The sequence below is a fragment of the Castor canadensis genome, chromosome 5 (genome assembly GCF_047511655.1).
Source record: "Castor canadensis chromosome 5, mCasCan1.hap1v2, whole genome shotgun sequence".
NCBI lineage: Eukaryota > Metazoa > Chordata > Mammalia > Rodentia > Castoridae > Castor > Castor canadensis.
Window position 1 is genome coordinate 182,088,173 of NC_133390.1, and position 24,291 is coordinate 182,112,463.

The 24,291-nt window shown below is 44.5% G+C and overlaps 1 protein-coding gene across 1 annotated transcript in view; it reads left to right on the forward strand.

The window, feature by feature from the left end:
* The first annotated feature begins 795 nt into the window (after positions 1 to 795).
* Prpf6 (pre-mRNA processing factor 6) overlaps positions 796 to 24,291 on the forward strand; it is a 42,628-nt gene continuing 19,132 nt past the window's right edge. Inside the window, exons 1-10 of the mRNA XM_020161064.2 lie at positions 796 to 982; positions 2,705 to 2,873; positions 3,720 to 3,838; positions 7,464 to 7,542; positions 8,024 to 8,200; positions 8,524 to 8,679; positions 13,364 to 13,458; positions 14,025 to 14,181; positions 15,016 to 15,178; positions 22,861 to 22,979. Coding sequence (XP_020016653.1) covers positions 912 to 982; positions 2,705 to 2,873; positions 3,720 to 3,838; positions 7,464 to 7,542; positions 8,024 to 8,200; positions 8,524 to 8,679; positions 13,364 to 13,458; positions 14,025 to 14,181; positions 15,016 to 15,178; positions 22,861 to 22,979 — 1,305 coding nt within the window. The 5' untranslated portion in view covers positions 796 to 911. The remainder of the gene's footprint in view (positions 983 to 2,704; positions 2,874 to 3,719; positions 3,839 to 7,463; positions 7,543 to 8,023; positions 8,201 to 8,523; positions 8,680 to 13,363; positions 13,459 to 14,024; positions 14,182 to 15,015; positions 15,179 to 22,860; positions 22,980 to 24,291) is intronic.

A 24,291-nucleotide genomic window follows, 5' to 3' on the forward strand; every position in this document is an offset into this window, starting at 1 on the left:
GCGCCAAGGGCTGCAGTAGAAAGGACTGCAGTGTTTCCTCTAGGACCCCAGTAAGAAGTGTTGGAAGTGGTTGCTTGGTCCAGCAAAAGGAAGACCAGGCTTCGACCAGCCGTTTTGTCTTCTCTGCCCAAGAGAAGTTGTAGGTGGGCTTGGCGAATATCTCACGGGAGCAGAGCTGCACCCGGACGTAAAGAAATGTGTGCAGGGTATGGTGGTGCGTGTCCACTCAAGACACGAGCACACACAAGCGCAGTCTCTATGTTTGTGACGCCGGCCCACAAACGGGTGAGAGCTGCATTCAGTTCTTTTTTCAGCTCTGCAGGAGAGGGAGACGGTCAGGGCGTGGCGGGGTCTGACCGCGGGCCCCAGTGGAGCCCTGGGATCCGGGTGCGGAGCGCGCAGAGCAGCAGTCTGCAAAGGGCGCCCACACAGGCAGGCGCGTCTGCCGCCCCACACCAGGTCCGTAAAGCAAGACAGGTTCTTAGTGGGCAGGCCAGCCAGGATCAGCATTGAGGGGGCAGGACGGGCGCGGTGTCCCAGAGCCTGGACACAGGTCTCCCGCCGCGCAGGAACGCTCGGGACGGACCCCGGGGTTTGGCAGAGCGGCGCGCACCGCCTACACAGGTCAGCGTTTTAGAGCTGGCCTGCTTCGCAGCCACGTCCGGAATCTGTCGGAAGCGCGGCGTCCGCGACTTCCGCTCAGGAGGTCCCTCCCACTTGCCTCCCTCCCCCGCCCCCCCGCCCCGCCTCGGCGGAGCTGCTCGCGTCCGAGGGTACTGCTTCCGGGGCGCGGGTGACGGGACGGCTGCGACGCTTCCTTCAGTGACGCTTTCTGCGCGACGTCGGGGACGATTCAGCGCCTTCGGCTGGGGCGATAGCTTCCTTGTCTTTCTCCGCTGGTCACCGCCACTATGAACAAGAAGAAGAAACCGTTCCTGGGCATGCCCGCGCCGCTCGGATACGTGCCGGGGCTGGGCCGGGGGTGAGACAGGACTTCGCGGGGGACGGGAGGAGGTGCCTGGAGAGGGCGGGGCGGGCGGAATGAGGAGCAGCTCACTCCTTACCTGGCGCCCTGCCTCCCACAGCTTTGTCTGTTTTGGCGACGGTGCTCATTGCCCACGCTTCTCCTCTGGATGTGGCGAGATGGGGAAGCTGAGGACAATACGTTGGGGTCCACGGCCACTGGGCAGCGGCCTTTGCGGTCTGAACCGACGTGGCTATGAGGCCTTCCTGCCTCCTAGGAGATGTGACTTGTGGCTTAACTATGCGGGGCGTTGAACCCCAGTGTTTTGGTGTTTAAAATGGGTAATAGGTGTACCGTGTGGAGCAGGTGATGAATCCCTGGTGTGTAGTAGTAACGTGATTCTTTCCTTGCCATAAGCATAACCGATCCTTTCCACCTAGGATTGGTTGCCATAGGCTGCTCATGCAAATTCTCAGCCCTAGGGGACATGCCCAAGTGCCCCATGCCTGCCACGCAGGTGACCGCCATAAGATGTTGGATAAAGTAGCAGTTACTACCGTTTTATTTGGTTATTCATTTGACTACGAAAACTTAGATCTTTCTTGGAAATGGTATTAGGAACTGCAGGGTGCACACAGGGCTCAGATGTTTCACCATTTTCAGAGGACTTGCAGGTCACCAGGGTGCTCACTAGAGATTTGGTGTTTGTATAAATAACTACATAAAGAGCACAGATTTAGAACATTGGGGTTCCAGAGATCAGGGGATGTTTAGTGGTGTGCAGAATTTGAGCCAAGATTAGGAGAGTTGGATTTGAGGATGTCAGATATGGCAGGAGTAGAGGAAGAATTGATGGTGTGTAGGAAAAAAAAAATACCACCACAAGCAGGTATGTAGCTCACTGGTAGTGCTTGCCTACTGTGGGTAAGGTTCTAGGTTCGATTCCTTGCCCCGCCTTGCCTTCAAAAAAAGAAAAGATTAGGTTCAGAGGAAGACCAGGAAACCACAAAAAGTCCAGAGTGAGTGGAACATGAGACAAGTAGAATGGAGCTGCTGGAAGTCAGAGGGGCATTGCTTATCAGTCTGGAGCTTCTGTAGGCTTTGGAGATTCGATGACACTGAAGGTTGCCCTAGTCAGAGCTGTGTTTTGGGAAGAATCACTTGGCAGAGCAAAAATTGAAGTAGGGAAAAGTTAGAGGCTGCAGTGGCTAACTTAATTACCATCTGTGGTGGTAGTCATGGTATAGGGAAGGGAGATTTGAAGGGGGAATCAGTGGTACTTGGGAGCAGGCAGGATGGAGAAGACTGATAGGGAAGACAAAGGTGATGTCATGTGCCTGTCTTGTTACCAGCATGGCCCTGCTGCTAACAGCTGAACGATCCAGAGTGACTACTAGGTGCATAAAAGCTCAATTTGGGACTGGTTGAAAGTGCAGTATGAAGCTGCAACTCGAGAGGAGGGAGTTCTGAAGTCCTGGGCAGGTGCATGGAGAGAAATAGAGATCTCTTGGGGTGGAGGGAAATTGCCTGTAACCTACTCAGGGTAGGTGGAATGTTCAGGCAAGCAGAGAAGACCAGTAGTGTTTGACAACATGGTTTGAGAGCATGGTTCACTGCCACCAGAAGTTCCTAGAGGTTTCTAGAGGTGTTCAAAGGAGAGAGAGATGTTGTTAAGTGATGACCAGGGGTGGAGGAGGATCAGGGTCACCCAGACAACAAATGTCTTGGTGCCTCCTGCAGTGCCACTGGCTTTACCACTCGGTCGGACATTGGGCCTGCCCGGGATGCAAATGATCCTGTGGATGATCGCCATGCCCCACCAGGTAAGAGAACCGTGGGGGACCAGATGAAGAAAAACCAGGCTGCTGATGATGACGATGAAGATCTGAATGACACCAACTATGATGAGGTAAGTTTGTTGGGCTTCTCTGGCTGCTCACACCAGTCTCCAGAAAAGCTGACCAGTTTCTATGTGAAGGGGTCAGATTCATAGGGCATCTTTAGCAGAATGTGAGAGGGGAGCAGTAAAAATACAAAGAAATGAATTTTTTTGGGTCTCTTCAGGAGACATATTTGCAAGTTTAGAACCCTACTGCGTTGCAGGTGTTTTGTTTTACTTGTGGTTAGGATGGTGCTGATGCTTGCTTCAGCTTTAGTGTTCACCCTCTTAGTTCATTGGTTCAGTCATTTGAGGTCTTAGTAACAGGCATCTCTAGATGTCTAGGTCTTTAGATGTCTTTTCCTCCTAGAAAAATATTTTTTTTACAGAATTTTAATTTTGAAATAATTTTAAACTTATAGGAACTTGAGAAATAGTACCTAAAAAAGGAGAAAAAAAAAAAGTCCCCACATATTCTTTAACAAGCTTCCTTCACCCATTTTACATGACCTTAGTACAATTAGTGAAATCTGGAAATTAATGCTGGATACTATATGTTAACTCAGATCTTATTTGAATTTTACATGTTTTTCATGAATGCCTTTTTTTTTTTTTTTTTTTTTTGGTATAGGACCTGATCCGGGATCTCCTATCACATCTTATTTTCTTATTCTCTTCCAGTTAGAATAGCTTCTCTGTTTTTCATGCTCTTGGTTCTTGAAAAATATTGATCAGTTGCTGTAGACTGGCCCTCATTTTGTCCTATGAAAAGCATAATTAGAAAGCAATTTGCAACCTGACATGTTCTCTATTTGTATTGGTAAGGATTGTGTTGGAGGGAAAGCTGACCATTTAACTCTGTTGTTTGGGTCTTAGTTTAATGGCTATGCTGGGAGCCTCTTCTCAAGTGGTCCTTATGAAAAAGATGATGAGGAAGCAGATGCTATCTATGCAGCTCTGGATAAAAGGATGGATGAAAGAAGAAAAGAAAGAAGGTAAATTATTGTCTTTCATCCTATGTTTATTGAACTTTGAAAAAAAGTTTTGTTTTGACTTACTTTAGGCTGGGAGAAAAAGTTTCAAGAATAGTCTGTGTTTGTTCAGCTTTGAGGCTACTTAGGCCTTGGTTTGTGACAGCTGTGCTTGGATAAATGCTGGGTGGTTGCAGATCTGGGATGACAGGTGTGTGCCCAGCTTTATTGGTTGAGATGGGGTGTAGATAACTTTTTGCCTGGGCTGGCTTTGAACTACATTCCTGCTCTCTGCCTCCTCAGTAGCTGGGATTATAGGTGTAGGGTTTTTTAAATTATAAAAAAAAATACATTCTTGCCAGGTGCTGGTGGCTCACTCCTGTAATCCTAGCTACTCAGGAGGCAGAGATCAGGAAGATCATCGTTCAAAGCCAGCCTGGACAAGTAGTTTGCAAGACCCTGTTCAAAAATACCTAACAGACACAAAAAAGGGCTGATGGAGTGACTCAAGGTGTAGGCCCTGAGTTCAAGCCCCAATACTGTAATAAAAAACATTCTCATTAAAGAATATTAGGAAAGTGAGATGAGGTATGAGTATAACATTTGCTCATGAGTTCAGAAAGTTAACACTTAACATTTTGGTTCTTTTTCCTCTTTGTATTGCTTTTGGTTTTGGTGGTGCTAAGGCTCTGACCCAGGGCTTTGGGCATGCTAGGCGAGTGCTCTACCAATTAAGTTATATCCCTGTCTCATCTATTGTTTTTTTATACATGCCATCTTATAACTTCTTAAGGTATGTAGAACTTTTAACTTTTTCTTTTCTTTTTTTTTTTTTAAAGTTTTTCAGCAGTACTGGGTTTGAATTCAGGACCTCATGCTTGCTAGGGAGGCATCCTGCATGAGCCAATCTTCCAGTCCAAATTTTTGATTTTTTTGAGATTCTTTAAGTAATTTCTTTTGAGGATTTTTATTGTTTTTTTTTGTCTTTGAGACAGGGTCTCATTATCTTACCCAAACTGGCTTTGAACTTATGATCTTCCTGCCTTAGCCTCCAAATGCTCGTATCACAGATATCGATGTCACACAGATGTGTATCACCATACCCACCTGTTTCAGTGATTTTTTTGGAGAGCTTATTAATATAGGGCATAGTGGTACATGTCCATAATCTCAGCACCTGGGAAGTTGAGGTAAGAGAATCATGACCCACCTGGGCTGCACATTGAGATCTGTCTTGAGAGCTGGGAAGCAGTGAGGGATTCATTTTTTTTTTTTTTCTTGCTGTACTGGGGTTTGAATTCAGGGCCTCACGCTTGCTAGGCAGGCAGGCATTCTACTTGAGCCACTCTGTTAGTTCGTTTTTGTGTTGAATATTTTTGAGAGAAATTCTTGTGAACTGTTTGCCCTGGCTGGCCTGGAACCATGATCCTCCTGATTTCTGCCTCATGAATGAGTAGCTAGGGTTACAGGTGTGAGCCATTGGTGCCTGGCAGAAAAACTCATTATTAAATCATTTTATAGCTGTAGTAATTAAGTGTGAGTAGTTTTGCATTTTAAAGATTTGATTTCAGTTGGCACCAGTGGCTCACCCATCACAAAAAAGGGCTGATGGACTGGCTCAAGCGGTAAGAGCACCTTCCTAGCAAGCCTGAGGCCCTAAGTTCAAACTCCAGTATTGCCAAAAAGAAAAAAAAAAAAAAAAAAAAGATTTGATTTCAGTCCTTTGGGATTAATTCATTTTAAATATCACTGACATGGATACATATAGAAAGTCATCATATTTTTAAAAAGTAGTTGGTGAAATAATCTGAAAATAATCTGAAATTATCTAAAAATAATCATAATATAAATAAGTAAAAGACTAGTAAAAGCCTTTGAACCAGTGGCTCATGCCTGCTATCCTAGCTACTTGGGAGGAGGAAATCAGGAGGAATGAATTTCAAGGCCAACCCAGGCAAATAGTTTGAGAGATCCCATCTCTAAAATAAGCAGTACAAAATGGACTCAAGGTGTGGCTCAAGTGATAAGAGTCATGAGTTCAAAATCCCAGTTCCACCAAAAAAAAAAAGAGTAACCAGTGACCACCATATTCTCTCTTAGTTTTAGTCTCAACACTTGTTTATAATTTGAATATTTTCTTATGCATCTGTGGGTGTTGTTACTGGGTCATTTCCAGTGCACCCCAGTCCCAAGTACTTAGCATCCATCTCCCACTTGGGCCTTGTGTCTTTATCATACCTAACAACACAAACTCCAATTCTGTTATCTAACAGCCAGGCACCAGAACACTAAAATGTTTTTTCCCCATCCACTAGGATAAATCAGGATTAGTTGTCAGGTCCTGTCTCCTAAGACTCTTAATTTAGAATAGCTCCCTCTTCCTGCCTCTTATTTTGGTCGGATTGGATCTTGAACTCAGGGCTATGTGCTTGCAAAGCAGGTGCTCTAGTGCTTGAACCACACCTCCAATCCATTTTGCCCTGCTTATTTTGGAGATGGGGGTTCTGCAAACTATTTGCCCAGGCTGACCTCGAACCTCAATCCTCCTGATCTCCACCTCCCAAGTAGCTCGGATTTTACTGCCTCTTTAACCTGCTCATGACATTGATTTTGAAAAGATCTTTTTGTACGAGGACATAATTATGAAATGGCTGCCTATTTCCTCAGAGTGTCTTTTAGCTTGTTCTGCTCTGTTATTTTCTGTGGAGTGGAAGTTGGACCTGAGGCTTGGTTAAAATCAGGTGGAACCTCCATGGCCAGGAAACCTGATAGGTGTGGCTGTTTTCTTTTTTTTATTATTATTATTATTCATATGTGGATACAATGCTTGGGTCATTTTTCCCCCCTCCCCCTACCCGGTGTGGCTGTTTTCGATGATTCATGTCAGGAGCCTTGTGGACTGACCATTTCCAGCTCACAGAGATGTGTTGATCTTTTTGCAGCACATGATTTATCATAATACTTTCTTCAACTTTTCTTTTTTCTTTTAGTTTGATCAAACCCAAGGTCCTACACATGCCAAGCAAGCACTCTACCACTGAGCTAAATCCCCAGTGGTTTTATCATACTACATTAAAATTCCTACCAACAGATGTTTTCATTTTTAACTTATGGAAGAAAGTAAAATCTCAGTGTTTACAAGTATTAACTGCTTGGTTCATATCATACTGGTAGTCAGCTTGGTTGGCCTTTTGTTTTTTTTTTTTTTGGTGGGACTGGGGTTTGAACTCGGCTTTGAGCTTGCAAAGCAAATGCTCTGCCACTTGAGCCACACCACCAGTCCATTTTGCTCTGGTTATTTTGAAGATTGGTGGTGGGGATCTTGCTTTGTATCCTGGCTGGCCAGAACCATGATCCTCCTATTTTATGCTTCCCACTGTTGCTGGGATGACAGGGACAGGTGCGTGTCACCACACCCAGCTTTTTTCCATTAAGATGGGGTCTTGCAAACTCTTTTACCCAGGCTGACTTGGCACAGTGATCCTCCCAATCTCAGCCTCTCAAGTAGCTAGGATTACAGGTGAGAGCCACTGGTACCTGACTCTGATATTTTTACTTAGAATTTTCAACTGTAAGACAGATAACAAACCAACTTTGTTTTGTATGGACATCCAGTATTTCTAATGCAGGCACATGTTTTATTTCCTAGAGAGCAAAGAGAGAAAGAAGAAATTGAGAAATACCGAATGGAACGCCCCAAAATCCAACAGCAGTTCTCAGATCTCAAGGTAAGCAGATGGGTTGGCATGTAGTTCTCTTGTACTTCACCCAAGCAGCAGAGGACCAGACTACTTTGTTGTGGTGCTGTTGAGCCCTTACTGTGCTGTTTGTTTGATTCAGAGAGGTAATTGTTTAGAAGAAGTTCATGCTTCGGTATTTTTGATAATGTGTATACATATGTTAAAAACAAAAACAAACCCATTCCTCCCCCTAATGTGAAAGGTAGGACAAATAAACTTACTTTCTTTGTGATTATAGCTCCATTTATACATAAGGTTTTCTAAGCTAAGTCTGCTGGACTTTGACAGAATAATTTATATTTTAGTGAAATAGATCCAATAAGTTGATTTCTCTAAGTAAAGTGGAAAACTATTTTTACCTCAGTCCTTTCTAAGACATGACGGACTGGAGACTGGGGAGGGTGAGCATAGTCCGACTTGAACCGTAAGTCCTGCAGACAATTCATGATTTGGAGCTGTGTGTTTCCAGAGGAAGCTGGCAGAGGTTACAGAAGAAGAGTGGCTGAGCATCCCAGAGGTTGGCGATGCCAGAAACAAACGCCAGCGGAACCCACGCTATGAGAAGCTGACTCCTGTTCCTGACAGTTTCTTTGCCAAACACTTACAAACTGGAGAGAACCACACCTCTGTGGATCCCCGACAAACAGTGAGCACCTGAAAGGAAGGAGAATGGGGTCATTTAGTGTGGACAGGGCACAACGGGAATGGTAGGTAGTGTTGGATTGAGTGCTTGTGCAGTTCAGTAGCTCTACTATGGCCAACTCTGTCTGCAGAGCTGTGTCTGTCAATACTGGGGTTCAAACAGAGGGCCTCCTGCTTACCAGGCAGGTGCTCTACTGCACAAGCCTCGCCTCCAACCCTTTTTTCCTTTAGTTAAATTTTTCAGACAGGGTCTTAAGTTTTTGCCCAGTGAGGAGGTGAGGTTTTTCATCATGACAGTGTGAGCCAGCATTTTATTCTTTCCCCCAGCAATTTGGAGGACTGAACACACCCTATCCAGGTGGCCTGAACACTCCATACCCAGGTGGGATGACACCAGGATTGATGACACCTGGTACAGGGGAGCTGGACATGAGGAAGATTGGCCAAGCAAGGAATACCCTGATGGACATGAGGCTGAGCCAGGTGAGCGTTTGTTACACAGTGTTTTTCTAAAGATGATAATTAAAAATTTTTGTTGTTTGATTATAAAACTAATATAGTTGTTTTAAAAAAAAAAAAACCAGCAAGGGTTTGAGATGTTGCTCAGTGATAAAGTGCTTGCCTAGTTTGTGCAGGGCCTTGGGTTTAATCCCTAGCACTGCAAAAAGAGACCCCAATGAAGTAGAGAACCCTTTCTGGGGCTAGGCATGGTAGCACATGCCTGTAATCCCAAGTATTTGTAAGGTGGAGGCAGAAAGATTATGAATTTGAGGCCAGCCCTATGCCCTCAGCTCTTTTTTTTTTTTTTTTGGGTGGAACTGGGGTTTGAACTCAGGGCTTTGTGTATTGCAAAGCAGGTACTCTATTGCTCGAGCCACACCTACAGCCCATTTTGGTCTGGTTATTTTGGAGATGGGGTCTTGAACTATTTGACTGGGCTGGCCTTGAACTGTGATCTTCCTGATCGCTGCCTCCCTAGTACAGGTGTGAGTCATTAGCACCTGGCTTTCATTTTGTTCTGAGACAGAGTCTTGCTATATAGCTCAGGTTGGTGTCAAATCTGTGATTCTTCTGCCTCAGTATCGTGAGTGTTGGGATTATAGGTATGTACCACTACACCTGGCTTATAAATGTGTGTGTGTTTGGTATTTCCCAGATAGGATCTCCCAAACTGTTTGCCTGGAGTCATGATCACTTAGCTTCCTGAGTACTAGGATTATAGATGTGAGCCACTGGCACCCTGCTTACTGTTTTTACTCTTACAAGCTGAGTTTTGATGAATTTTCAGGCTTTTATCTATGTTCATTTAAGTAAATTTTTTTTTTTTTTTAGGTACCGGGGTTTGAACTCAGCCTTTGGCTAGGTAGGCAGGTGCTCTACCACTTGAGCCGCACCCTCAGACCTTTTTTGCTTTAAGTATTTTTCTGATAGGGTCTTGTTTTTGTCTGGATAAACCTTGCATGGAGAGTCTTTGGATCTCCACCTCTTTGTGTGTGTTTGCTGTGTAACTTATTTTTACTTTTTCCCATGAATACATTGTTAATATAAGAATCATACTTTTAGTTTGCTGACTATAGCTAAAGGACATTTCAAGAGTTGGATATCCTTAAAAAAATGTAAACACTGAAGAAGCTGTAAATCTCTCTTACTGTCCTTGTGCAGGTTTTAGATTTCACCCTGCCTATGTCCAAACAGAAAACAATAAGAGACTGCAGACAGCTGCAACCTAAAGAGTGAAGATACTCAAATTTCTTGCAGAATTATTTTCTGGTACTGCTGTTCTCTTTGTATTATTAATCTCTATTTATATTTAATTCCAGTTATTAGTCTGCTTCTCTTAGCCACCAAACCATTTGCAAAGGAGAGTAGAGGGAGACAGGGGTTGCTATGCTTAGGCTTCCTTGTGGAATGAGGCCAGAGACAATTGAGTAACACCATTTGGCTTCTTTGAAAATGACAGAGATTATTTGGGTGGACAACTCAGGATTTGTTAACATAACCTTTCCCCTCAAGAAGGTAAAACAACAGATAAACTTTTTTTTTTTGGTGGCACTGGGGTTTGAATTTAGAGCCTTATGTTTGCTAAGCAGGTGCTCTTACTGCTTGAGCCACTTAGCCAGCCCTTTTGTTGTGATGGGTACTTTTGAGATAGGATCTCAAACTGTTTGCCTGGGCTGACTTCCAACTGTGATTCTGCTGATCTCTGCCTCCTAAGCAGCTAGAATTACAGGTGTTAGCCACCCATCTTCACCTAAGAGATATATTTTTGAAGCACTTAATTAAACCATCACAAAAAAGTGCTGGTGGAGTGGTGGCTCAAGCGGTAAGAGCACATGCCTAACCAAGTGTAAGGCCTTGTGTTCAGACCCCAGTACCACCAAAAAAAAACCTTTGTTGTAGCAAATTTTTTTTTTTTCTTTGCAGTACTGGAGTTTGAACTAGGATCCTCACTTTTGCTAGACGTGCTCTCTACTGCTTGAGCTATGTAGTCAGCTCTTTTTGCTCTGGCTGTTTTAGAGATAGGGTCTTGCATTTTTGCCCAGGCTGGCCACAAAGTCCTTGGCTCAAGTGATCTACATGCCTCAACCTCCCAAGCAGCTGGGACTACAGGCACATGCTACCATGCCCAGCCATTTTAATCATTTTAAAATATATGTTCATTGATATAGTAAGTACTTTCATAGTCATCACCACCATCCATCTCCAGAACTCATCATCACAAACTGAAACTGGACCCATTGAACATTTAACCCTTTATTCCTCTTCCCAGCCCCTGGCATCCCCCATTCTACTTTCTGTCTCTATAACTTTGATGGATTCTTAGGTACCTTACATAGGTAGATCATACAGTAGTTTTCTATTTGCTTCTGACTTACCTCATTTGATTTGATGTCTTCAAGGTTCATCCATGTGGTAACATGTGTCAGAATTTCCTTTTTAAGACTGGTTAACATTCTGGCTGGGTACTGGTGGCTCATGCCTGTAATCCTAGCTACTCAGGAGGCAGAGATCAGGAGGATAGCAGTTCAAAGCCAGCCCAGGCAAACAGTTTACCAGACCCTATCTCAAAAATACCTAAGAAGTATTTGGGTATTTTTGGAATGGAGTGGCTCAAGGTGTAGGCCCTGAGTTCTAGCCCTGGTACTGCAAAAAAAAAAAAAAAAAAAAAAAGACTGGTTAATATTCTGTTGTTCTGTTGTATGTATATATGTATAGAAATATACATACATACATGGTTTACTCATTCATCTTTTGTCTTTTGAGAATAATACTGCTATGAATGTAGGCATACAAATATTTTTCTGAGACCCTGCTTTCAGTTCTTTTGGGTATATACCCAGAAGTGGAATTGCTGGAATATGGTAATTTTATGTTTAATTTTTCCAGGAACAATTATACTATTTTCCATAGCTGCTATACCAGTTTACATTTCTAGGCAAGCACTAGCACTAAGCTATGTCCCAAGCCAAGAGTTTTTTTGTTTTGTTTTGGGTTTTTTTTAGTGGTTCTGAACTCGGCTTTGTACTTACTAGGCAAATGCTCTACCACTTGAGCCACTCTACCAGCCCTTTTTGTGTTGGGTATTTTTGAGATAGGGTCTTGCTTTTTGCTGGTGCAATAGGGCTTTTTTTGTTTTTTGTTTTTTGCAGTACCAGGGTTTGAACTCTGGGCCTTGTGCTTGCTGGGCAGGCACTGCACCATTTGAGCAACACCTCCAGACCTTTTTGAGACAGAATTTCTCAATGTAGTCCAGATTGGCCTCAAACTCACGAGCCTCCTGCCTTAGCCTTCTGAGTGCTGTGATCATAGGTGTGTACAATCATACCTGGCTCCATTTTACATTTCTAACAGCAGTGTACAATGCTTTTTCCAGTTTCTCCACATTCTTTTCAACACTTCTTTTCCTTTTTTCCTTGATGTGGCCATCCTAATGGGTGTGAAGTAGTAGCTCACTGATTTTCATTTGCAATAGTGAAGTGGAGCATCTTTCTGTGTGCTTACTGGCTGTGTGTATATCTTCTTTAGAGCCATATCTATTTAAGTTTTGGTGCTTTCCCCCTCCCACTACCACCTTTTTGTGGTGCTGGGGATGGAACCCAAGGTTCGTCATGCTAGGCAAGCACCCTACCACTGCATCCCTAGCCATGCCCATTTTTAAATTAAGTTTCCATACTGGGCACTGGTGGGTTGTGCTCATAATCCTAGCTACTTGGGCTGAGATCGGGAGGATTGTGGTTCAAGGCCAGCCTGGACAAATAGTTCAAGAGACCCAATCTCCAAAATAATTATACCAAAATGGGCTGGAGATGTGACTCAAGACTGTCTGCTTTTGTAAGCACTAAGCCCCGAGTTCAAAACCCAGTCCCACCAAAAAAAAAAAAAAGTTTTCTTAATTGTTGTTTATCATGGTAATTTTCAAACTCACAACTAAAATTATATAATTAATCACTATATACTGATTTTAAAAAATTGTTGAAATTATCGGTCTTTTACTTTATGATTTCTGAGTTTTGCTCATTGTTGGAAAGGCCTTTTTAGTTTCTACTTAGTTTTTTTCCCTAGAACTTTTAGGGTTTCTTTTGTATTTTTTTGATGCTGGGAATTGAACCTAGAGCTTTACACATGCTAGGTAGATTCTGCTGTACCACTGAGCTACACCCCTAACACCAATTAATCTTTTTTCTCCTCCTTGGGTTTTTTTTCTTTTTGGGGGTGGAAGGCAGTATTGGGGTTTGAACTCAGGGCCTCACACTTGCTAGGCTTGTACTCTAGTAGCACTGGTCACTCTACCAGCCCTGTTTTGAGTTGGGTATTTTCAAGATAGGGTCTCGCCAACTACTTGCCTGGGCTGACTTCAAACTTCGATCCTCCTGATCTCTGCCTCCTGAGTAGCTAGGATTACAGGTGTGAGCCACCCTCAAGGGATGGCGGTAAAAGGTAGAGGTGTCATTTTTTAGTAGGTATCTTTTTTTGTGTAGAATAAATTTGTTTATTGTCTCACAAACTGTTGTCTGAATTAAATTAAATTTGTTTTCTCCTTTTTCCCTGGCTACCCATTGTTGGTCAGGGCATGGGAAGGGGGGAAGGGGTTCCAGGACCTGTAAGTACTTTGTTTTGGACATTGCTGGTCATATCCAGCTGATTCTCAGCTTGGTTTGTCTCACAGGTATCTGACTCAGTGAGTGGGCAGACTGTTGTGGACCCCAAAGGCTATCTGACGGATCTAAACTCTATGATTCCAACCCATGGAGGGGACATCAAGTAAGTGCTTTGCAGAATTTGTGGATTGGTATGGGAACTCTAGTTGCCTAGAATATTTTGGATTTTATTTGGAAAATATGCAATCAAAATATGACTTAGTGTTCTAAGAAATGTAGAGTGGGTTGGTTTTCATTTAAAATATATTTGAGGGCTAGGGATATGGCTCAAGTGGTAGAGTGCCTCCCTAGCAAGCTTGAGACCCTGAGTTCAATCCCCAGTATCATCAAAAAAAAAAAAAAAAAAGATAAAACATACCTGTATACATTTATCGTGTGTGGTAAATGTTTCACAAGTAATATTCAAAGGTGGTATCTGTGCTGAGCTAGAACGCAGCTTGCTATATGTCCCATGTATCCTATCTGGATCCTTAGGGCTCAGAATTTGTTTGCAGGATGCCTAGCAGGGCTCAGAGTCCTGCTGACCAGAGTTCTGCCTCAGCTCCTGTCTCTTTGCACATCTTCATCAACAATTCAAACATTGTCTGAAGGGGGCGCTTTCTCCCTGGGTATTGGCACACTCCTGGCAGGCAGTGTGGCCTGATGCTGTTTTCATTCTTACTCTTCTAGTGACATCAAGAAGGCACGGCTGCTTCTCAAGTCTGTTCGGGAGACAAATCCTCATCACCCACCAGCCTGGATTGCATCAGCTCGCCTGGAAGAAGTCACTGGAAAGCTGCAAGTGGCTCGGAACCTTATTATGAAGGGGACTGAGATGTGCCCTAAGGTGAAGCCTGTTGTAGGATGTTTTCTATGACAGCTACATTATTGCTGGTTGTCAACAGACCTTCTGTGTCTGTGTTAGGCAAGGTACCTTTGAGAGAAACCTAGCAGAGCAAGTCTGTTTCCCCCTGGTGTGGTAACTGTAAGATGGATAGGCCAAGGAGGGTGTGAACAGTGGAAAAGGTTTTTTTTCCTGCTTATTTTCACATGGAGCAAAGACTGATCCATCATTAGTTTAAGGCAGGGTAGCCTTCACTAGAAGGAGCTCATCACCCCACATAATGTGTGAAACCTAAAAATGAGTGCTAACTCTTAGGAGAATATTCCAGTACTTGTGTTTTGGAAGGTGGGATGGCCAGATAAGCTTAAAAAGTACTGTGAAACCCTCTTAGTGCTTGTGTACTTTACTGTACAGATCAGGTGATCCTGGTAGTGGAGGACACCCTGTGAAATACTACCCCAGGGTGTTAGGCACAAATCAGAACTTCCCAGGCAGATTTTTAGCCTCATGGACCTGTATTCTTGCAAATTGTAGGTTTTTGTTATTTTTTTGGTGGTACTGGAGTTTGAATTCAGGGCTTGGTACTTGCTAGGCAGGCACTCTGCCATTCAAACCTCCGGACTGCCAACTGTATTGTTGCAAAGTGTTCTGTGTGTTCTTCATTCAGACATGGTACCCATATTTTTGAGGCTTGGCATTACAGCACAAGCTGTGTGTAAGTGTGTTTGTGGTCAAACTGATTGACTTTTATAGAATCTGGGGGCTCCAGAGGTACTTGCTGCTCCATTGCAGCTCACAGTGTATACATGTACTTACTACTCTTTTCTGTTGGTCCAGAGTGAAGACGTTTGGCTAGAAGCAGCCAGGTTGCAGCCTGGGGACACAGCCAAGGCTGTGGTGGCCCAAGCTGTCCGCCATCTCCCACAGTCTGTTAGGATTTACATCAGAGCAGCAGAGCTGGAAACAGACATTCGAGCAAAAAAGCGGGTTCTTCGGAAAGGTGAGCCTCCCTTGGAAGTGCCTATTAATAAGCAGTTGTCCCTGCAGGTTGTGTCACTTGAAGGAGGTGTGTTTTGTTGATTTGTCTTGGAGAGGAGCTCTTCTGCTCCTCAGCTTAGGCTCTTGGTGAGAGTAGTTAGGGGCGGGTGATGTTTTCCAGGCCTTTTTCTGCACTGGTTTGCCTCTGCCCTTTGACCCTCTATAGGGGAGGGACACTGTTGTGGAGGAGTTCCTCTCTTGGTTGGAGACTTGGATTGAGACTGAAATCTTGCCTTTCTCCAGTATGTAAGCCAGGAAGTCACTATCAGCCAGGTTTTCCTAGATGAGGGTAGGATGAGTTATAAACCTGCTTCTGGAGCTCTGGAGGCTGAGTGAGATGGCTGTAGGAAAGGGTGGACCTGCCCAGGGCCTTTGACACGATGTGAGGTGTGCCTATGGGGTAGTGTACCACTTGCTGTATATCTGGGTGACCAGTAGTCACACCTGAGTGCATGGTGACTGAACTTCTTCCCTCGTTGATGACCTGTACCCCATAGTCCCTACAAGGTGAGGTTTGCTGTCTGCCCTTGATCAGAGATTTTGTGGGCAGATGTGTATTGCTCATTACTGTGGGACTCATAAAAGGAATGCTGTTGCTCCCTGTTTTAGAACTTCTAGTAAATGCTGCTTTCATACTTGGCTCCGGAGCAGGTACTGGTCAGAGGAGCATTCTGCAGCAACTTGTGCAGGTGGCTTATTCTGCCTGAATTTAGCCTGAGTATAGTCAGGTCTGTTTGTGGAGTCAAGGCATCTTCTGTGGTTGGTTTCTAGCCCTTCTTTTTCAGATCATGTTTTGAGTGGAGAATAAGAGTCACTTTAGGGCTCCTATGCTGATGGGGCTTTGGGAGCCTGGGCTTTTTGGATTAAATGTAGTTTCTGCCTACTGGTTGCCTGTTTGTGAGTGACCAGGAGTCTGCTGTGTGTGTGGCAGTTCTCTAGTTCCCCTGAGCAGGTGACTTCATACACCAAGGTGTGAATTCCTTTGGCAGTTCTGGTTTCTTAGGTATAGCCCAGCCTATTGAATGCTTAGAGCCAGTCTTTTTTTTTTGTGGTACTGAGGCTTGAACTCAGGGCTTACATCTTGAGCCAGTCCACTTTCCCTTTTTGTGATTGGTTTTTTTCAAGATAAGGTCTTAGGAACTATTTGCCTGGACTGACCTCAAACTGTGATCCTTCTGCCTGCTGATCTCTGCCTCCTGAGTATCTAGGATTACAGGCGTGAGCCACCAATGCTCAGCTAGAATCAATCTTACAATGAGGCTAGGAGTAGAAAATTAGCACCTGTCTTGGTTTGTAGAAATAACTTCTTACCAATTTTCAGCCTGGAAAATAGTTCTTTGATGAAAGGCACTTTAAGTTCTGAATAATAGATATTATTTATTTATTTATTTAGAGAAGCTCTGCAGATTTCTCCCTGCCACCGTTGGACGAATGGTGATGAATATCTTTGTAGCCACTCCCTGCTTACCATCAGATTGTCTGGGTTCATTTCCAGGTGGGCTTGAATTTGGGAAAATTCCAGTGTTCCTGGAGGTGGGTCGTGCAGTGGAATAGGGAGGGATTATGAGGGACGCCTTTCCAGTGCTCCTGTGGCTCTCACAGAGAGAGGCTACCTTGTTCTGCTTTAGGCAGAGATGCTGTGCTAAGGTGAAGGAGTTTTGAAATACCAGACTGGCTTTTGCTGCTATTCCCTGATTCCAGTTCTGGCCTGGCCTTCCATGAGAGAGTTTCTGGAGTCAGCATTCTTTCTCCTGGGTGTATGGGGCAGAGCTTGGAACTGCTGCTGAGATTTGCTAAGCACTTGAAAGATGGGTATTTCTGGAAGAGCCTGGCTTTAAAACCAAGACAGTGCCTTGGGAATCAAGTCAGCTGTTGGGGACTTGGCAGGGCCACAATCAGGTGGAGTAACATCTTAGTTCTTACTTGGAGAACAGGAAGTTTGGGTACTGGTGTGAGATCAGAGGAAGCTGAGTGACCTTGGGCATATACTAACCTCAGAACTTAAGTGTCTTTATTTGAAAAAGAGAGGAGGGCTTTCACAATTAGGGCAGGTAGTATAGTCTATGAGCCTGCTGGTCAGGTGGTGCCTCTAATGAGCAGAGTGTCCTGGAGGGGCCAGGCCATCATTCTGTTTGCTCTTAACTGTCCTTAAGGTAATTTGGTTAACCATGATGTGTGTAAAGTACTGTGTGACTGCTAATTAGCACGATTGCATGAAAGTGAAGTTATTTTTTATACCGGAACCAAGTCCTGTTGTCCATAAAGTATGGCATCTTTCAGAGGCCATCACTGACAATGTCCTTCTGGGAGCACAGGGACAGTACAGCCCCCAGTGTATTGGATGTCCTCCTTGGAAGGTCAGGTAGACACAGGACATCCCATTGGCTGCTGTGTGGTCCTGTCTTTGTCATAGTAGTGTCTAGTGTTGAGAATTCCCATTCCCATTTCTGGCCCACTTTGGGGTGTGTGGCTCTTTTGTGTGCATTGCTTGACCAATGGTTCCTGTGCCGCTGCTGAAACCAGATTTCCCTATAGTGAGCTCCATGATGTGGGCAGCTCCTGGAAAAATCAGCTGGTTGGTAGAACCTGGTTTTAGCACCGTCCCTGTGGGCTGCTGACGGCCCTGTAGGAGGCTGGGTGTCTGAGCGAATGAGAGTGGGTCAGAGGGCCCTGAGGTCATGCCCTCTCTGGGTAAAGGAGAGTATGACAGGGTCTCAGGTCCTGTCCTCTCTGGGTAAAAAATAGTGGGACAGAAGACCTGGGATCACACTCTTTCTGGTTGAAGGAGAATATGACAGAGGACCTCAAGGTCATGCCCTCTTTGGATGAAGGAGAAAGTGACACAGAGGGCTAACCCTGTCTGGGTGAAGCTGGTGACTCCATCTATTGTCTCACCAGGGCACCTTGTACTTTAGGGACTGAATACAAAGTTGGCCTCTGTCAGTATACAGAGTAAGAGGAAGAAGTAGTATGGAGGTCTCCCCAACATGTAGAGAGCAGGTGCTTTGTTCCGTGTCCTGTTTCTGTGCTCCCTGCTGAAGGTAGGACTTTTGTCTTCCTCTGCTGTGGAGTTACCTAGTCTGAGTTTTTTACCTGGATGGGTTACCCAGACCTTTATCTCCAAAGAAAGAGTCTGTGATGGTTTTGCCTCTTTTGCCTGCTTTTTTTTGAGACAGGGTCTTGCTGTATAGCTCAGGCTGGCCTTGAACTCTTAATCCTTGTGCCTCAGCTTCCTAAGTGCTGGGGTTACAGGTGTATACCACCATGTCCACCTCTTCCATTAACTTTCTCTCTTTTTTTTTGTCAGTACTGGGGATTGACAAAATCCCCAGTACTAGGCAGGCGTTCTACCACTTGTGTTACTCTACCACCCCTTTTTCCATTAACTTTTTCACTTGGAAATGAAAACACTACTGAGACTCAGGACCCTTTGGACTGTCAGCATTGTTTTTCCAGGGTATGGTGGCAACTTGGTTTCTCTTTAGGAGACAGATTTGGCTTCGCCAGCCAGGGCTGGTGCACTAGGAGATCATGGGATGGTGGCTCTCTCAGTTGTCTCATGTCAGAGTAGTGGCCATGTGCTGGTTAATACGTTCTTGCCTTGGCACTAGGACTCCCAACAGCAGAGTTCACAAAGGTGAAACTGAGGGCAGCTACTTGGATAGCACTGCACGTTTTCAGACCTGTGTGCTCTGCTGTGTAGGTTGGTGTCTGCACACAGTATGCAGTGCATCTTGGAAGGTTGAGGCCTGGCTTTGGGGTCTTTCTCTCAGCTAGTGCTCCAAGTGCTCAGGAGGCATACTGCCATTCTGCTCTGACTGAAGAGAGAGTAGAAGGCCATGTCCTGCTGAATCGATATAAATATGTCTTCTGTTCATCTGTTGGTTGACTGAGTGAACAATTAGTTGATAACCAAGTCCTAGGTTGGGGTTTTGGTGCCAGTGTGCTGTGTAAAACTGTGTCAGCCTCAGGGCTTTTTCCTTCTCAGTCCCTTGGACTGAGACACTCCCCAGAGCTATAAGTCTGGGCTAAGGGAGGCAGGCAGTTAACCAGCCCCTAGTGGGAGGCATCTGCCTATGGTTTAGGCAGTTTCCCTGTGCTGTACCTACTTTTGCTCTACTCACCTTTGCTCTACTCCTGCTTCTCTACCATTTCCCCTGATGAAGCTGCCACCACAACCACCCATCCTTGAGGCTTGGCCTGCCAGGTAATACTCAGTTCATGGTAAGGGCAGGTTGCTTGTTGCTTCATGTCCTCAGCCAGGTGCTTGCTCCCTGACAAAGGCTGTTTCCTTCAACAGGAGAGCAAAACTTTCTTCTACTAAAGATGTGGGTTCAGAAGAGACTGGAGCTGCTTCTGAGCTGTTTGTTGCTTTAGGCCCCTATCTCCTTAGACACAGGAGGGCACTTGCTTCCACTGGTGAGTGGCCTCAGAGGACCACACCACACCCAGCTTTGTCCAGCTTCCCTAGATAGCGCAGTCTGTACTAATTTCACATGAGAAGTTTTGTGGGTTCACACATTGTAACATTAAGCCTTAGGCCTGTTTTCAGCAAGGTTGGCCCATGAGTTCACAGGAAACAAGATCCTCTGGGGTCTGCCTTGGAAGTATTCTGTTGTCTGTCAGCTCCAGGCAGTCACCATCAAACCTATAGGGGTTTACCCTGGCTGCCAAGGGCCTGAGGCCTCCCTGCATCCTCACACTGCAGAGCTTTGTTATTTGCTCTCTATTTAGAGCTATTTGGTAAATTGTGTCTGAAGAAAGGACTCTGCTGCTTAAAACAAAATCTTAGATGCTTCTGAACGACATGATGTTGCAATTCTCCTGAGGCATCTCCTCCCCTGATGTCACTCTAAGTGCTTTTGAGACAGCCAGAATGTGGGGAAGCCAGGCAGTGCCCTTTGTTCTCTTAGTTAATGCTCAGTCTGCCTCCAGGTGCACAGCAGCCTCCCAGGCCAGTTTCTGTTTTCTGTGCTCTCTCTGCTCATCCCAGCCTGCCCCACCAGCCTTCCTTGTGGATGCATGCTTATCTTGCATGCAGCTTGTTTTTTAACAATTTCCAAACATTCCGGAAGTATGGATCGTGTGCAGCGTTCTTTACCACCCTCTGCCCTAACAGGCATAACTGTGCCTTCTCCAGCCTACCCTCAGCTTCGGTTGTCATGTGAAGCAAATCCCATGTTGATCCACTCTGCCAGCCTTGTTTTATGTTGGGTTTTTTTTGAGATAGGTTCTTGCAAACTAGTTGCCTGGGCTGGCTTGGAACTGTGATCCTCCTGATCTCTAGAGACCTCCCGAGTAGCTAGGATTACAGATGTGAGCCACTGGCATCTAGCTCCCCATGCTGTTTTTAAAAGCATGTTCCTTTAAAAAAGTATGGATATTTTTACCTACAACGTACCATGCCACATCTGAAGGAATAGTGATGTAATGGCAATGTTTTAATATCACTAAATGTCCCGTGCTCACATCTTCCTACTTGTCTTGTCAACACACCACATGCACACATGTGCACATGCACAGGCACATGCACAGTAGTGTGAATCAGGGTCTCAATAAGTCTGAGTGCTGCACTTGATTGTTGAATCTTTCCTTGAAAGAGTCAGATCAGTTCTCTGGACTGCCCACTGCAGCCATGAGGTTATTTACTATGGGTCCTCTGTTTCCTAGGTTCTTTTTTATAACTTGGAAGGTAGATTTGGAGGCCCTATCAAGATTGGATGGGTTTTGTTTTTGTTTTTGTTTTTTTTCAGAATCAATCAGGTTTGACACCTGCCTAGCAAGCACAAGGCCTTTAATTCAAACCCGTTTTTTTTGTTTGTTTGTTTTTGATACTGCTTTTGGTATGGAAGTATTGGTGGCCATATGTCAGGAAGCAGAGGCCCTCTCTGCTCCTGGTTGGAGGTGAGCTTGAGCAGTGGTGGATTGTCCTTGTTAGGGTTCTCCACAGCTTTCATCTATTGCCTTGAGCAGAGGTGGGTGACCCATGCCTGCATCCTTTATGTCACTGGGGTAGGCACAGTGGCTGTCTGCTTTCTTACCAGAGTTCTTCTAAAGAGAGCATTCTTAGAATACTATTGGTTATATTGAGTTTATTCAAGAAAAAATGGGTACTTGATTGTTCTCCTTAATTGCCAACTTTCAGAATAACAAGTTGGCTCTCCAGCTTTCTACAAAGATAGCTAGTAGTATTTATTCACTTAAGATTTAAAAAAAATTTTTTTTTCTAGTTCTGGGGATTGAATCCAGGGCCTTACATATGCCAGGCAAGTGCTCTCACAGTGAGTTACACTCCCAGCCCCAATTTTTAAAACTCTTAATCTTTTTTAAGAGTCAGGGTATCTGTCACTATGTTGTTAAGACTGGCCCCAAATTCCAGAACTCAAGTGGTCCTCCTGCCTCAGCCTCCCAAGTAGCTGGGGACTACAGGTATGTACCACTGAGCCTGGCTTATGGTCTTTTTTTTTTTTTTTTTAGCATTGTTATGAATTCCTAGATATTACAGTACTTCATGGATTTAAATATATAGCAAGTGTTTTGTGGTGCTGGAGATTAAACTTGGTCTCATACATTCTGGGACAAGCACTTCAATCACTGAACCACATTCCTAGCCCTGCATTACAGTATTTACATTCCCCTTATACATAGTTTTGCTTTTTTGTACTTCAGTTACCCATAATCAACCCCAGCTTGAAAATATTCAATAGAAAATTCCAGAAGTAAATAATTGTTATAAGTTTAAGTTGCATGACATTCTGAGTAGCATAGTGAAATTTCATGCTGACCTGCCCAGACATGAATCATCCTTTGTCTGGAATATCTGTGTTGCTTGTCCTGCCTGCCTGTCAGATGGGCTGTTGTGCTGTCACAGTATTTACATATGGGTTTGGTGCTGTGAACTGTTTCAGACAACCACTGAACATCTTGGAATGCATCCCCCAAAATAAGGTGTATTATCTGTGTTCTTACTGACTTTCAAACTATCCCATCATTGTCCTATAGGAGTCCATTCCAGTTTACTTTTGACTTTTTTTTTCTTTTTTTGAAGTTTCAGGTGTTTTTAAGGGGAAACGTAATTATGAGGTCTTTTTGACAGTAGTCATTTTTTTATTTTTAAAAATACATTTAGTAAGTCACATAGATCTTAGTTGTATAGTTCGATGTCATTACAAGTGCACTTATGTATGTAATTCACACCCTACAATGTGAAACATTGCTGTTACCCAGAAGACTACGATAATTTCCTGCACAGTACCTATTCTCTGGCAGTCACTGTTCTGACTCCTTTTACCAAGATTAGTTTCTCGTTCTCAAACTTTACATATATGGAACCGTACAGTGGTGGTTCTTGAGGATTGGTTTCTTTTGCTTAGCATGTTCTTGAGGTTCAGTTGTGTTGTTGCCTGTGTCCTGAGTCCTAATGTATGATCCTAGTGATCTTTCCTATATACTAAGTTCTCTGCTTCTGTTCTTTGTGTTGGCTCCTGACGTGAAAGGACCCACAAAAGGGGTAGGTAGGTCTGTAGCCCTTGACTGTCACTAAGGAGAGTTCATCTTACCCTGTTGGCAGCAGCATGCTCCTGACACAGGCACCTACTTTTATTTCCCTTTTTTGTGACTCTTTTCCTGCTTGACCTTTTGTAGCCCTTGAGCATGTTCCAAACTCAGTTCGCTTGTGGAAAGCAGCTGTTGAGCTGGAAGAGCCTGAAGATGCCAGAATCATGCTCAGCCGAGCTGTGGAGTGCTGCCCCACCAGTGTGGAGGTGAGTCTGTGAGGCTCAGGTCCACCACCCCCACCAAAGAAGACCTAAGTCAAGTGGCATGTGTGGAGCCTTGTGCCCACCCAGGCTACAATTAGAACGCAGTGTGAGCCAGGCATCACCAGCTCACATCTGAAAACCTAGCTACTTGGGAGGCTGAGATGTAAGGATCACAAGCAAGCAAATAGTTCTTGAGACCCCCATCTCAAGCAATGGTTGGGGGTGATAGTGTGCACCTATCACCCCAGCTATGTAGGAAGTATAAATAGGAAGACTGCATTCTAGGCTAGCCTGGGCAAAAAGCAAGACCCTATATCCAAAATAGCCAGAGCAGAAAGTGCTTGAGGTATACCTCAAATGATAGCTAGTGTGCCTTCCTAGCAAGCATGAAGCCCTGAGTCAAACCCCAGTACTGTCAAAAAATAAAAAGAAGGTGGGAATGTGAAATCCAGGATGCTGCCTTGCAGTAGCTGCCAGGCTGGGTGACAGGTGGCTTTAGTCAGTCATGCTGCTTAGGAAAGTGCTGTGCAAGTAGTAGGTGCAATGCAGGAGGCAAACATGAAGAACCAAGTCTTTGCTCATCTCTGGTCTTTGCAGAAAATTGCACTATGCACTGTTAGGGCCATTCTTTCTATTGTAGCCAGAGTTTGAAAGAGGTTTCTGAAGGGTGACAGAATGGTAGAAAACATTTCTCTGTCTTCCTGCCAACCCATGTGGGGTCAGTTCTGCCCCAAAACTGTTGGGATTTCTTTAGTGTAAGCACTCCAGTTCACAGATTTCTGTGCAGTGATTTCTGGTCTTGGTCTTATGATACCTAGTATGTCTTTGATTATCCTAAGGGGTATTGTGAAATTCTCCAAACAATTAATCTTATTTATATAAAAATAGAGGGCTGGAGCCTTGCTAGGTAGAGTGCCTGCCTAGCAAACATGAAGCCCTGAGTTCAAACCCCAGTACTGCCAAAAAATATATATATATATATTGCCCATGCACATTTTTGGAATGGAATATTGCAGAATCAGTAGTGCTAGGGAATGAGGATTCCAGAAGACTGAGCACCCATCTGTGCTTGAATCCATTCTGCTTGATTTCTGCCTCAGCATTTGCTGTTGAGTCTGGTACACCTAGTCATTTATTTATATACTTGTTTTGGCAGTACTAGGGTACCTCCAGGGCCTCAGGGCCTCCTGTTTGCTAAGATGATGCTCTACCAGTTGAGCCGTGCTTCCAGCCCTTTTCGCTTTAGTTATTTTTCAAATAGGGTGTCACACTTTTTGCCCAGGGCTGGCCTTAGACCACAATCCTACTTATGTCT